The sequence below is a fragment of the Pleurodeles waltl genome, chromosome 1_2 (genome assembly GCF_031143425.1).
Source record: "Pleurodeles waltl isolate 20211129_DDA chromosome 1_2, aPleWal1.hap1.20221129, whole genome shotgun sequence".
NCBI lineage: Eukaryota > Metazoa > Chordata > Amphibia > Caudata > Salamandridae > Pleurodeles > Pleurodeles waltl.
In genome coordinates this window covers 902,850,604-902,866,029 of record NC_090437.1, presented here as the reverse complement: position 1 = coordinate 902,866,029, position 15,426 = coordinate 902,850,604, and the positions used below count along the sequence as shown (strand labels likewise).

The 15,426-nt window shown below is 44.9% G+C and overlaps 1 protein-coding gene across 6 annotated transcripts in view; it reads left to right on the top strand.

Annotated features, from left to right (window-relative positions):
• Nucleotides 1-15,426, top strand: part of FAT1 (FAT atypical cadherin 1) — a 347,884-nt gene that overhangs the window by 281,737 nt on the left and 50,721 nt on the right. For all 6 annotated transcript variants that reach the window (XM_069200198.1, XM_069200189.1, XM_069200162.1 and 3 more), the window contains exons 22-23: nt 12,574-13,036; nt 14,537-14,690. In XM_069200198.1, coding sequence (XP_069056299.1) covers nt 12,574-13,036; nt 14,537-14,690 — 617 coding nt within the window. The remainder of the gene's footprint in view (nt 1-12,573; nt 13,037-14,536; nt 14,691-15,426) is intronic.

Genomic DNA, 15,426 nt, shown 5'->3' with positions numbered 1-15,426 from the left:
CAAGCATGGTGAAAAGGAGTGTTGGATGTACGTGGCCTCCACCTCCCTCATTCGTGTCCAGGTCTCCCCGTGATATAAAGCCAGTTGGTTTATATCCGCTCAGGTGGTTTTTGGTTTCGTTCATTTGTGTGGTTTTTTTAATTTATTTTTGCTCTGTAGGTATGGGTCTTGTTGTGTTTGACTGTTTTGGGGTGCTCACCATGCGTTTTCCTCCAGTAGCGGAGAGACGTTCACTTTTTGGTGCACACAAGAGCCCTTAACTGACCCTATCTGTGGTGGTGTGGAGCTGACCATTTGGCACCACCAGTCCAGCTACTTGTTGCATCCTCGTGCCCTTCTCAATTTGTGCAGCAAAATAATAGTTGTTCGGTGCGCCATGGACTTCCACATCTTCTTGGCGTGGTGACTCCATTTGTTCTGATTGCTCCAGTGGAGAATTGTTGTTTACTAATAGAATATAATTTAAAAGAACTCTAGGACTGTCAGTTGCAACAAGAGTCGTGTGGGTTTGAATTTTAGATCCACGCTTGATATTTCCACAGGTTTTCTTTGCCCTCTAAACCTTCATTAATTTGACATGTGCTGCTCTTTTCACTTCTCTTCACCTTCTTGACATCCACAAATTATTTATAGACTCCACTCATCACCACAGAATCCCACACCACACAATTCCACAACAAACAATTCCAAAACACATCTCTAACTCGTGCTTCCACCAACCCTATCATCTCTCCCCTAGGGGTGTGGGGGAGGTGGGCATTGGGGGGGATATTGGACATTGCCATGGCTGTAAATGGCAAAGTCAGGCTAGCAGTTCAAAACTGCTTTTCCAGTCTGCAGTGGTGGACTGGGTGACTTGTTTTACCTTTGTCACATCCAGGGTGGCACAACCCCTGCTGCTGTCTCTAGGGTGTCTCTCTAATTTACAAGCCCTGCGTACCCAGGGTACCACATACCAGGGCCTTAGAAGAAAGCTAGCTTATGCCTATTGGCTATAGCCAGTGTAACATACACATTTTGGGGGGCAGGGCATTGACACTGAGGTCTGGTTAGCAGGCCTCAGTGCACTCTGATTTGAAAAACTAGCAGTATCATTCTAAACACTTGGGGGTGACCATACAAAAATGTCCTTATTGTTTTCAAGCAAAATATTTTTACAAATATAAGCGGTTACACAACTGTCTTTGAAAACACAATATCTTATACGAATGTAATAAAACCGCATTGTATCTGCAAAGTGCATTTTCACTGCTAGAGCAGGTTCTCAATACTGATCACTTTTATTGCTATCCAACTTCGTGTTGCTCGTCTTATTGACATTCAATGAATGAAAGGCAGGGTATCCCTTGAACTGGAATTGCTAGTCAACTGCACCACCAGACTCTTAGAACCTTGGATTCCCCAACTTTCTTATGCTCAAATATTTTGCAAGAAAACACCAATTTGAAATACTAACTCTGCATAATAAATTCCCTTAACGAATGGATGATTTCTGTGCCTCGTCAAAAGAATACTAGTCCTGCCACTGTTAGTGATGACTTATAAGGTTTGCCGCATTCTGCTCATTATTGCTAAGCCGTTAGGAAATCGATGTTTGTCTGCTGTCTAAACAAACACTTCACAGCCTCCCCTGATCTTTGTCCCTGTGATGACTGTAGGAAGTTGGCTCTGTATGCACTATTTCAAAGTAAGGAATAGTATACACAGAGTCCAAGGGTTCCCCTTAGAGGTAAGATAGTGGCAAAAAGAGATACTTCTAATGCTCTATTTTGTGGTAGTGTGGTCAAGCAGTAGGCTTATCAGAGGGTAGTGTTAAGCTTTTGTTGTACACACACAGGCAATAAATGAGGAACACACACTCCGAGACAATTCCAGGCCAATAGGTTTTTGTATAGAAAAATATATTTTCTTAGTTTATTTTAAGAACCACAGGTTCAAGATTTACAAGTAATACTTCAAATGAAAGGTATTTCATGTGGGAACTTTAGGAACTTTGAATTAGCAAAAAAGCATATACAGTTTGTTTTCACACAGATGACAAATAGCTATTTTAAAACTAGACACAGTGCAATTTTCAACAGTTCCTGGGGGAGCTAAGTGTTTGTTAGTTTTGCAGGTAAGTAAACCACCTACGGAGGTTCAAAGTTGGGTCCAAGGTAGCCCACCGTTGGAGGTTCAGGGCAACCCCAAAGTTACCACACCAGCAGCTCAGGGCCGGTCAGGTGCAGAGGTCAAAGTGGTGCCCAAAACGCATAGGCTTCAATGGAGAAGGGGTGCCCCGGTTCCAGTCTGCCAGCAGGTAAGTACCTGCGTCTTCGGAGGGCAGACCAGGGTGGTTTTGTAGGGCACTGGGGGGGGACACAAGTCAGCACAGAAAGTACACCCTCAGCGGCACGGGGGCGGCCGGGTGCAGTGTGCAAACAAGCATCGGGTTCGCACTCGAAATCAATGGGAGACCAAGGGGTCTCTTCAGCGATGCAGGCAAGGGGGGGTGCTCCTTGGGGTAGCCACCACCTGGGCAAGGGAGAGGGCCACCTGGGGGTCGCTCCTGCACTGGAGGTCGGATCCTTCAGGTCCTGGGGCCTGCGGGTGCAGAGTCTTTACCAGGTGTCGGGTCTTTGAAGCAGGCAGTCGCGGTTAGGGGGAGCCTCGGGATTCCCTCTGCCGGCGTCGCTGTGGGGGCTCAGGGGGGTCAACTCGGGCTACTCAAGGTCTCATAGTCGCCGGGGAGTCCTCCCTGTGGTGTTTGTTCTCCACAAGTCGAGCCAGGAGTGTCGGGTGCAGAGTGCAAAGTCTCACGCTTCCGGCGGGAAACGTGTGTTGTTTCAAAGTTGCTTCTTTGTTGCAAAGTTGCAGTCTTTGGGGAACAGAGCAGCTGCAAAAGCACCCTATCTGGCCATATACCTCATACCAATGTCTACTGATGACATTTTGTTTAATTAAGCTCAGCTTGCTCCATAATTGTCTCACTAAAATGAAGTAGGTGGCCCATCACACACGATAAGATGAATTCACTCCTGTCCCACAGATCAATCAATCAATCAATCAATCAAGGATTTATAGAGCGCACTAATCACCCGTTAGGGTCTCAAGGCGCTGGGGGGGAGCTACTGGTCGTAGAGCCATGTCTTGAGGCGTTTCCTGAATGTCAAGAGGTCTTGGGTCTGGCGAAGGTGGAGTGGTAGGGAGTTCCAGGTCTTGGAGGCTAGGTGAGAGAAGGATCTTCCTCCGGCGGTGGTGCGGCGGATGTGGGGAATGGAGGCGAGGGCGAGGCTGGCGGAGCGAAGATTGCGGGTGGGGGTGTGGAAGGTGAGTCTGTCATTGAGGTAGGCTGGGCCTGTCGTGGAGGGCCTTGTGTGCATGGATGAGGAGTTTGAAGGTGATCCTCTTTGATACTGGTAGCCAGTGAAGGTCTCTGAGGTGGGGGGGGGGAATGTGGTCGTGGCGTGGGATGTCCAGAATGAGGCGGGCGGATGCGTTCCGGATTCTTTGCAGCTTTGTTAGGAGTTTGGTTGTTATTCCTGCATATAGGGCATTTCTGTAGACCAATCGGCTGCTGACCAGGGCGTGGGTGACAGTTTTCCTGGTTTTGACGGGAATCCTCTTGAAGATTTTGCGGAGCATGCAGAGATTGTTGTAGCAGGAAGAGGAGATGGCATTGACCTGCTGAGTCATGCTGAGTGTGGGGTCCAAGATAAAGCCTAGGTTGCGTGCGTGGGTGATGGGTGAGGGCGCGGTTCCTAGGGAGGTGGGCCACCAGGAGTCATTCCAAGTTGAGGGATTGGTGCCAAAGATGAGGATTGGTTGGTGCCACAGATGACATATAAATATGTCTGGTTTATGCTGCCCCCTCATTAACAGCTGACAATCTTTTCTTCAGTGACAAGGGGTATTCAATACTACCCACCGGAGGATGTGATCTCAAATTCACGTCTCTCCTTAGTTTATATCTGGATCAAGCTGTACGTTCTCTCAAATTCTTGGTGGCTACATTTTGCAAATAACATTAGCAATTCTTTAATTGATATTGGAAATTGCCATTCCATTGCAAAAAGGCATTATCTGATTCCCACCAAAGGTTGCGATGGTCCCCCTCTTTTGGGAATTGGGTTCCAACAGTAAGAAGTTTTAATAGGATTTTGTTACTTTCTCAAAATTTGCTGTCACAGTACCCAGTACACACTAACTTCAGTCTGTCAGTGGCCATCACTGCTATAACATAAACATTCCAACATCGTCAACAGATGCGATGGCAGCCTTCCTTTGTGATCTGAGTGTGAACATTATAGAAGCAATTCATAAATTCTTTGTAATCCACTGCACCCAAACTTTGGAGATTCAAATTTGCAGAGAATCCCTTGGAAGATCCCTTCAGTGATTGTTGATGGAAATGAAATTCCAGCACTACAATTCTGCACTGGTTGCGAGTGCAATACTCCTTTACTAATTAGATATGAACACAGCATAGGCTCACCTTTCTTTTTAACTTAACTGCAGAAAACCTTGCATACCATAACTGCTAAAATTCAGTGATGGTCACTGTAAAAATGTGTACATTTGCAATTCTCTGCAGTTGCACTACTTGCAATATCTTGGTGAGCCCACAATTGACAATGGGAATTAAATATACTCTAGCCATAAGTTCCTTACTTGATCCTCACAAAATAATGGGATGGCCTCACTTCTGAGGTTCAGGTTTCAGTGCACCATTTATAACCGATAAAGTTGAACACTCTTGTAATTAATGCTCCCAAACAGCTTTGGGTGTTCAGTGATTGCCCTTGGCAACAATTACACTTCTGACAACAAGAGTATTAACTGATTTCCACCAGAGGGAGATATGGCAACCCTTCTGTGAGATAAAGAGAAACCTTATTTAATGGTCATGTTTCCCCCAGGTGGTGGATGAGTTGCTCTTGTGATATCAGTTCTTCATTAGAGCCCTGAGCACTGAATCTGAGTTGGTCCTTAAGATAACAGCTTTCATTAGGTGGACAAGCAGGTACAGATGTGGGGGTGGGTGGGTGGATTGGGTGGTTGGGCAGAGCTGCCATGTGTCCTATAACATGAACTATGCAAGTTGAGAATTCTCTTTTAAGGTGTATTCTTTGCACAGCCTTCAGCTGTCCTTTTGTAACCTCTTGCACATGATCTACATCAGATCACCACAAGCAGATGTACTGTCATTGTTGTTCCAGAACCAGTGTTAGAGGAGGTTGTAATGCAGTAATTTCTAGTGTGACATAGAACTGTTTGTTTGGATATGAAAACTGGTCCTTTTACCTAGAAGGTTGTTGTAGGAAGTTGGCTCTGTATGTGCTCAGCAAAGGCAAAAAGTCAGGGGGCAACCATGCCAAGGAGGCATTTCCTTACAGTTGTGGTGCACGCTTCAGGCTTTAAGCTTATAGGTGCGCATCAAAACCTGAGGCTCAGACTGTTTTTCAGGTCCACTCCCTGGGATTACACCTGGGCAAGGCTCTTCACTGCCGGCATTTCACGTCGGTCCTTTGGAACAGATTACATATAGCCCTACCACTTCTACGCAGACAAAGGTCACCTCTGTTCCTCTCAACCTAAGAGGGCCTTTGAATAAACACATTATGCATATATCCCGACAGCATGTGCTTTCTTGATTATTTATTTGTTTTGTTTATTGATATACTCCTTTTTCTTTATTTTGTTAATCCACATCCACAATGCCTTCAATTAATCTAAAAGCTGGAAAGAGTTGAACAACTGGGCAGTATCCAAACATCTAGACTTGCTTCCACTTGATCTTTATTTTTTGTCGAGGGCATATTTTTCTAGATGTTCGACAGACTAGTGAATCTGCATACTGCACCTTCTGCCCACAAGGAAAGCTTGTGAATCCCATGTGTTTACATTTAGTAGCACTGTTAGCCTCGGCTAGAGAAAGTGTTGACTGTAAATTGAACACATTTCACTTAAGTTCCTTTGTCACATAAAGCCAAATGCATTGGTTTATTGAGTATACATCTTAAAGTAACTCTATTGCCTAGCACTAGGGCACCGGCTTTTGAACTTTAACATGGTGTAGAAATGGGTGGCTTTAGCTTCACTCTAGCTTCAAGGCATGGAAACCTACCAATGGTAGTTATATAGTAAACCAATAACCTTGCCTGCAGCGCGGGCCTTTGATGCACCATGTGTAAATCCTCGCATGACTGACGCTTGAAGCTCATCTGACCCCTTACCACAAAGGGGCCTAACCCTGTCTTACGACCCCCCCTTCTGGCCTCACTCCTCCCCTCTTGGCCTTATTTGCTCCACCCAATCCCCCCCCCCCCCCACCTGATGCCACATGGCAATGAACAGGAGCCCTCTCAACCTACGCTGTCCCCTTAGGGTGACCACCTGGCATTGAGGCAAATTCTTGACAGGACTGTAAAAATTTCAGGACAAAGGGTCAAAATTCAGGCCAAAAATTAAGGACGAAGGGTCAAAATTCAGGACAAAAATTCAAGAACAAATGTCAGTTTTACAGACACACCCATGAGAGGCCATGCATCACTGTTATCAATGCATTTATTTACTCTTTTTTTTAACATAGCACTATTTATTCACTATGGTCTTTTTGTGATTACCTCCTGGTATTCTACATTCAGGTGTCACATTACGTCCATGTTCAGTAGTAAATTAATGCCCTTCAGCACTGTTTCAAGGCATTCACCCCTACCCAAATCTACCCAATCTTTCTTGAACAGAAAGTTACAGCAACATTTTGATTGTTTCTAAACATTTTAAAACCCCTGGCAAACAGTTTGGGGAAAATTAAGGTAATTAACCTTATGCTAGTGTAAACAAATTGAACAAAAACAACTGGCTCACCCCAACCGCCCATGGACTTTCAACCAAAAAAAAACTTAACAATGCAGGGGAAATGGTGTGGGCGGCAGTCTCACACCTAATGTCAGGATGTGAAGTACCCACAACTTGTCAGTAGTCTCACAGCACTAGAGTGTATGTCTAGGACTCTACATTTATCTCAGAACTGGGAGGCAGATCTGCCAATCAATGATAATAAAAGAGGACAATGAAACTGAGATCAAATAGGAGATCCAGTGCACTTGATTCAAATGGTTGTTGTTAAGAACTGGATAAATAAGGAAGAGAAGAACAAGGTGGGACAATTACTAAAAATCTGTCAAGATGGGTCCACCAAGACTATCGGAAGGTATTGGGGACTTGGTTAGTTGTCTCTGCAGACAGGAGAGAAACAGAAGAGGCACAGTCAAGTGGTTGGATAAGCAGTACCCACCCACTTTGGTTAACTCTTCTGGTGCAGTGGACCACTGTTCGTGCTTGTGAATGGTGAGCAGGGGCCAGACCCCTTGCAAGGTTGTGCAAGGCAATTGCCCACTTGGTCCATGTCTTAAAATGGTTTTGAAATTGAGCAAATGCCAAAATAGTGATCTGGGTTATCCCTAAGTGTCAAGTACACATAGAATCTTCAAAATATTTGGGATTTATGTTGCACAAACAAAATGAAAATAATTTCAAGTGTAATTAGTGTTTCTTTAACATATGGCGCTGTTTTCCTCTTTATATACAATAAGACCTTAGATTGAACTGGGAACTAGTTACCTTTTAAATACCTAGTGATTAATATCTACCATTCTTCCACTGATTTGCAGGATGGAAATCTCAGCAGAGCGTTACGATCCTTCCGGGCCCAGTTTACTTTTTGGTCTTCTCTTCTGCTTTCTGTAGTGGGCCACGTGGCACTAGTGAAGATTGTGGGCTACCCCGGTGATGGTATTATTTTGCAAACCTTCCCCTGCTCATCCTTTATTCCTTCTTCAGACATGCCCATGCATCTTATTTGGTTGCTGGGGCGCCATCAAGTACCTCTTTCCACTCTAAAGCTACCCGTGACTGCGGATGGATTAGGCCTTCTGGATTTAAAACGCTATTATTCAGCTGCACAGGTGCAATGGGTGGCTCACTGACCTTCTGCCCACCCCCCTGCATGAGATGGGGTTGATCCGTAATTAATTTTAAGGAGGGCTTACTGCACTGCTCATTGTTTCCTACTGACCATTCTACGGATCACCATCTGGCATTATCATGCACAGCTTTCTCTTGCATTGTTAGAACCTGTAAACTCACTGACACGAAGGAATCCTGTTCTCATGCACCACCTTTGCTAAGCCTTCCCACTCGCACAGGACGGCTGTGCTCAGAGCATCTCCATCAGATGCATGCTGCAGGTGTATTAAAATTGGGGGATTTGTTTCTGGATAGGGACCTACTAAATTTCCAATCCCTTGTGGCAGGCTACCATCTTCACCCCGGTCAACTCCTTACTTACAGCCACCTTAAACCATCATTAAATGCTCTATTTCATGCCTGCCACCTAGCACTAACCCTACATGAAGTGTGTCAGAAGCTGGTGGCAAACTGATAGAATGGGTGCACAGACCTTTCCTGCAACATTGAGACCACTCCACGACATCTCGCCACAATACCTGGGTGATTGATATGACCAAACTTCTGCAAGATATGGACTGCACTAAAATATTGGATTTTCCCCCACAAAGTATCCCGAGGCTGTCGCTTTAAGTACAATCATAGAGCTTCCTTGGGCATGCATTCCGCCCATTGCTTTCCATTGGCTTTGTGGTTTGTAACTCACATTTTGTTGCTTTCAATCTGCTGGCTGTATTTGTTTTACGCTATGCAGCCTGAGTTCGTCCCTTGCCCAAACCTTATTTACAGTATCCTTCCGAGCACTCCCTTTATGTAAATAGGCCTGTAAATCTTTTTCTTATCTTATCACATTTGCTGTACATTCAAAGAACAAGGTCAAATGTCAGGCTCGGTGGTCTTCGGTGGGAACTTGGTGTTTATTTTTTTTTCTCTGAGTTCAAAGTGAGAGGATTTATGTGACAATCTAGCTGGATACGGTGGTTAGAAAAACTCTTTCCTATCACATGACAACATTTAAATAAACTTCAGAATATATCAGAATTAGGAGTATAAATGGACACATTTTTGTTAATTCTGAACTGTGCTGGAAACAAATACCTTTATATGATTAAAACAAATCATTGCATTAGGTGATGCAATTTCCACACATTATTGTCTGTGCACTGTATAGTTTTACTTGAAAAACTGTATGTCTGTGCAAATGTAATGGTCACTGCAATCAAAAACATGTTGTCTGTAATAGCAGTGGGTTATCACACCATGCATACTACACTCTGCTCTGCACCACTCCACACCACCCTACTCTGCATCACTCCACTTTACACCACTCCATGCCAGTGCACTGTGGGACACTGCACTCTTCTCCACTCTTGTCTACTCCACTCTCTGCCTCTGTACTCTACTCTGTACCACTTTACTCTATGCCAAATCACTTTACGCCTCTTTACACTACTGCGCTCCGTGCCTCTGCACGCTATACCACTCCAGTCTAGGCAACACCAATCTAGTACATACAACTCCACTCTATGCCACTCTGCAACACTGCACTGCACTGTACGTCACTGCACTCGGTGCTAATGCACTCTGTTTGTGCACTTCACCCTGTAACACTCCACTCTATGCCCCGGCACTCTACATCAATACACTGTACGTCACTCTAATCTACTTTGCACCACTGCACTCTATGCCACGGCACTCTACACCACTTTACTCTATGCAACTGCACTCTACCCTGCACCTCTCCACTATACTCCACTTCACTCTACTGTGAAACAATCCACTTTACACCACTGCACTCTGAGCAACTGCATTCTGTGCCACTTCACCCTCCCTTGCACCCCTCCACTCTATGCAAGCTGCACTCTACTCTGAAACAATCTATTCTACGCCACTGCACTCTGCCACTCTGCCCCACTGCACACTAAACCACTGCACTCTACCTCAATGCACTCTACCTCAATGCACTCTAAACAACTGCACTATACACCACTGCACTCTGACACTCTACTCTGCTGCAACACTGCATTGGTCACCACTCTACTCTACACCACTCTACTCTGTACTGCTGCATTCTGCACCAATACACTCAATTCCACTGCACTCTATACCACTCTACTCTGCATAACTCTGTGCCACTGCACTTTACAGCACTATACTCTACACTACTCCACACCACTGCAGTCTATACCACTCAGGTCTACTCTGCCACTGGACCCCACTACACTACTGCACTCTGCCACTCTATTGTATGCCACTCTACTCTATTGCACTCTACGCCACTCTACTCTGCCCCATGCAACTCTATGCCACTGCACTCTACGCCAATGCACTCTAAACACTGTACACCACTGCCCTTTACTCTGCACCACTGCACTCTATGCCACTGTTCTCTGTACCCCTCTACTCCACTGCACTGACACTCTACTCTGCAACATTGCACTCTCCGCCAGTGTACTATACACCACTTTACTCTGTACTGCTGCATTCTATGCCACTGCACTGGATGCCACTGCACTGTACAGCGGTACATTCTGCTCTACACTACTCTACTCTGCACCACTATACTCCACTCTATGCCATGCGAGTCTACTCTGCACTCTATGCTACTGCACTACTCTGCACTACTGCATCTCAGCCACTCTATTGTATCCCACTCTACTCTACTGCACTCTGCCACTCCTCTGCCCCATGCCACTCTATGCCACTGCACTCTAAACAACTGCACTGTATGCCACTACCCTCTATTTTCCACCACTGTGCTCTATGCCACTGCTGCCACGCCACTCTACTCCACTATGCCACTTACTTTTTAGCCATGCCCAACAGCAGCCACTCTGGTGTATAACATGGTTAAAACACATTAGCAAAGCCAATAACTCTTGCATGGACGAGACCTATTGGCTTTGCCAATGTTTGTTAGTACTATGAGGTACTGAGGTCCCTGAAAGAACTGCGAATGTGTAAGCCCTTATTTTAAACATCCATTACACACATCATAATATAGGCTGCTACAAAAATGTGCAAATACATTTCGGTTAAATAAAAAAAAGTCCTTCTCAAATACATATTTGAGTAAAATACAGTGTATACCTAGTACTAACATTTTTTTTTATAACAGTCCATTAAAACAACACACTCCAGAGCTCACCTTGGAATACCATTACAGTACCTCTCTAAAAGAAAATAACTTCAGATGTCATCAGAAAGCTTCAAGTGATGATTGATTAAAGTCTTTGCAGGTTAACAAGCCCCTTTACATTTGTAGATTTATCAGTTGCGCACATTTGCATTTCTTTAGGGAAGGAGACCTTTTCTTATCTGTCTGTCCCCTCCCTCCCTCAGAGCACAGGAGACTCCCTGCCTTTCAGTCTAGCTGGGAAAACTGATCTGCCCTAATTACGTTCTGTCCTTTAGGTGAACGTCTAAAATTATCGACAAATACTGTCCTTTAAGCCTTTTATCACGGACAGCTGACTGCAGGGCGAAATTAAACGCAGTCCGTGAAAATTACGGACAGGTGGTCACCCTACCTGTCCCTTTCTGAATAAAGCAGGGGCGCAACACTAGGAAATTATCACTTCTGTGTTGTCCTGTTGGTCACGTGGGCAGCTGCATTTCCGTGAACATGTTTCACTGCTGTAAAAGGCACATGTTGAAGTCCTGGAGAGCCGTTAGCCAGTAGTTTTCTCAAGGGCCCTAGAGTCGCTTTTTATTTTTTATTTTTAGCAGATAGTTCCACAGAAAAAGCAGTATCGTTGTAGGACTGTGGTCTGTAAAAGGTGCATCTGTCACAGCCAGGTAATGTGTTGCGGTGTGACACTGCACGCCCTCGTGCGTTTATGCATTAATATTTCCAGGGGGTGTTGTGGAACAGGCTCGTGTATCATAGCCTATTAATTTCTTCAACAGAGGTGTTTGAAAGTATGTTCCCAGTGTGCGGTGTCAGCTTGCGTCTGGCCATATGACAGTCGCACGATGTCTCCCTCCTGGAGCGAACAGCGAATTGCACATTTGATCATGTCATAGACTACAACTTCTCACAGGAATATAGAGATTAATTATTTACAGAGAAGGAATTATTTGCAGAGAACGACGTGTAGCGAAGGGAGGAATGGCACAATTTTGCTGATGGTTAATTGCACCTATCACTCGCCCCCTTACTGAAGATTTGGGATTCTAAGATGTTTTTTCCTGTTAAGCGGTTAATCAGTGACCTTGACACACGACGCTAGAGATTGGTTTAGAATGCTAATATTATTTTACATGGTGCTGCGTTTGACACTTAACGAAAGCCTACTTGTTTTGTGTGTAATTTGTTGTTGCTTGTAACCTTGTATTTTATGGACAGAAGTGCGAGATGAGTCGTTCGCTAAGTACGAGTACACAGTAGATGAGGAAGTTCCACTTAATTTTATAGGCAGAACACGTCTGTTTATACTTTGTTGACATCCTCTAGCTAGCCGTTAACTAGCACTGCAGCCATAGATTTCCATTTTCTTTTTCCTTGCAGGCTTGTGTTATTTTGCTGCGTAGCGTTGGCGCCACCGTCTGGTACACTGCGGCTCCGCGACAGGAATGATTTCCGTGTGTAAAACGTTGTCTGTATTTGTTTTACTTCTTTAGATCAACAATGGCAGATTGCAGTACAAGTTTGACTGCGGCAGTGGCCCCGGAATGGTGTCTGTTCAGAGCACACAGGTCAGCGATGGCCAGTGGCACACCGTGTCGCTGGAGGTTGATGGGAACTATGCCAAGTTAGTTCTAGACCGGGTTCACACTGCGTCTGGCACTGCTCCGGGAACCCTCCGGACGCTAAACCTAGACAACTATGTCTTCTTTGGTGGCCACATTCGCCAACAGGGCACGCGACATGGGCGGAGTCCGCAAGTTAGTAATGGCTTCAGGGGGTGCATGGACTCCGTTATTCTCAACGGACAAGAGCTTCCTTTGAACAGCAAGTCCCGCAACCATGCCCACATGGAGGACTCTGTCGACGTCTCTCCAGGATGCTCCCTCGTTGCTTTGGAAAGTTGCTCCAGTGGTCTCTGCCAGAATGGAGGCACGTGCACTCCAACCGCCAGTGGAGGTAGGCCATACTTTTTCCAAGCATGTATCCATTGTGCGATAGATACATTGTGTATTGTATTATTAAAAGTACGCTGCCAATTTGTATTGTTTATTGTAGTTTTTTAGACTCTTCCCCAATTCTTAGAGAGTTATGAAACTGAACTATGATCCATACTTTTATCCGGGGAGCCTACTGTGGTTTTTAGTTGTTTGAAAACATGCACAACAACGACAAATTCTTATTCAGAAAACGACCTGTCACTATTACATGAGATACATTTTCTATCAGTAGAGAATCAGCTGCACTGTAAATATTTGCTCCTTGTTCGTCTTGCATCGATTTGAATTGTAGTTTCCTTCATATAGCGCTGTATATCACTAAGAAGGCGCTGACGCGCGTTTGCAGCCTCGTCGCGTGGTACACCGTGTGAGTAGTAAGGCTGGGGTGTCGATAGCCCGTATGGGTGGTGTTCAGATGTTACGCACGGGGACCACAGTCGTGCTCCTGGCCTGGTTGTCTGTGCGCCCGATCGTGAAGTGGAAGCAAAGCAAGTGAGGGATGGGCCGCCTAAACATTAAGGCGACGTTCTAAGTGTGATTATTGTTTTCCTGCCACCAGATAATGGCCCTGCGACGCTGGGAGATGTCAGGTTGACACTTCGTTTACCCACCGCTTGTCCGCCACCAAGGATGTTGGCGAGCCAGAAGCCATCGCTAAATAAGCCATGCATTATTGATCCCATTTGTACTGTTAAATATCCCTTACAGGGCCCTGGGGGCCCTAATGGATTTGCTCCCTGGCTCCCAGGAGAGGCCTTCTTTAATGATCTGTCCTCCAGATGAGGCGCAGTTGGCATGCGAGCCAGATGGAACTCAGAGCATCATTGCTGCCTACAGTTTAAGGCCTCACCAGCTGCTCGCGCTGCTAGTAGACATGTCTTCATCTGGGAAACGTGAGCTCACTCTGCTTATCAGATAATTACCTCTATGTATATTTACATTCACAGGTTTATTGTCTTTAACTCTGCCTTGAGCTTTCCTGTATGCAGCCCGTTTCCGTACATCTTTTCACGATTCCGAAATGAATATCACATTTTGAGCGACAAATGTTTTTGTACCTAAATGTAACTTTAACTCCTTTGGGCTCAGCTCTTTTGTGTTGTCCTATGCTAATATCTTTATTTCCTTTCTTCCTTCTTTCCTCAGGCCTTTTCTTCTCCCACGTTGTTTTTTTTACACTTCTCTACTCTGCAGTCATGTGTTTGACTTTACCTTTAACAACTCATTATGCTATTTTCCTTTCATCTTGATGGGCATTGACCTTCAGTGGGGTCAACTCGGTTCTTAGTAACTGTGTTATTAAATTATGTCACTGTTGCATTATGCTAGTCTCTGTCTCTTATTTCCGATGTACAATTTACAAGATCCTCGTGTTATCTTTTAAGAATTTTTAAGAGAGATATTAAATTGCTTAAACGTGTTAAAAAAAGAAACATATTGTCCCTCTTTCCGGTTTCAGGTTATTTCTGCAAATGTTCGTCGCTGTTCATGGGCACGCACTGTGACGTCATTGTCAGCCCGTGTGCGTCCAACCCTTGCCTCTATGGTGGGACTTGCATCGTGCTGAAGGACGACTTTATCTGCCAGTGCAGAGGACAGTACACCGGCCAAAGGTCTGCTCTGTTTATTAATGCTTTCATTCGCTCACGGTGTGTATTCTGTCTCTGAAAACGTGTGCAAACTTGGCATGTTTAGAGGGAAATGGTAACTATAAAATGTAAATGACGCGTGCGCTAGCTGATGTTCTGACTTTAGTGTAGAAGCTGCACTTTAATGCTGTACCCGGTTACTTGCGAGGCCCGTATTGCGTTCAGAAGTCCATGCAACCCTGCAAGTCTCAAAACACATCGAAATCTACATGGTCCAGTGTAATTCTAATTGTTAAGTTAAAAATCGAAAATAAGTAGTTTCTGATTAAAGTCAGTGCAATCTTGCAAGAGTAAGAAAATAGCGTCCCAAAAATTGATCAGTACGCAATTTAGAAGATAAACCTCCTCGGATAGCAGGTACCCCACGGGTACTTCTGAAATTCAGGAAGTTTATGGAAATGGGTATGTGCTGGGAAACAAACCTTTCTTACCTACGGAAGACCTCTTGCAATTCACTGATCAGATTTGTGAGCAAGTAGTTGTGCAACCCATAGGCAAGGGTAAACAGTGCAATGTAGCACGTAAGTAGCCTGTTCATGCTTGGTAAGTCAAACATAAATCACAAACTGTGTAAACATTATTCACACATATCCATGCTTCACGACTTAACTTCCCCGAGCGCCGGCACCACTTGGGAAATATTGGCGAGGAACAAACTATGAAACCTACGTTTCCCTCTTTTTTTCTCATATAGTAGTTA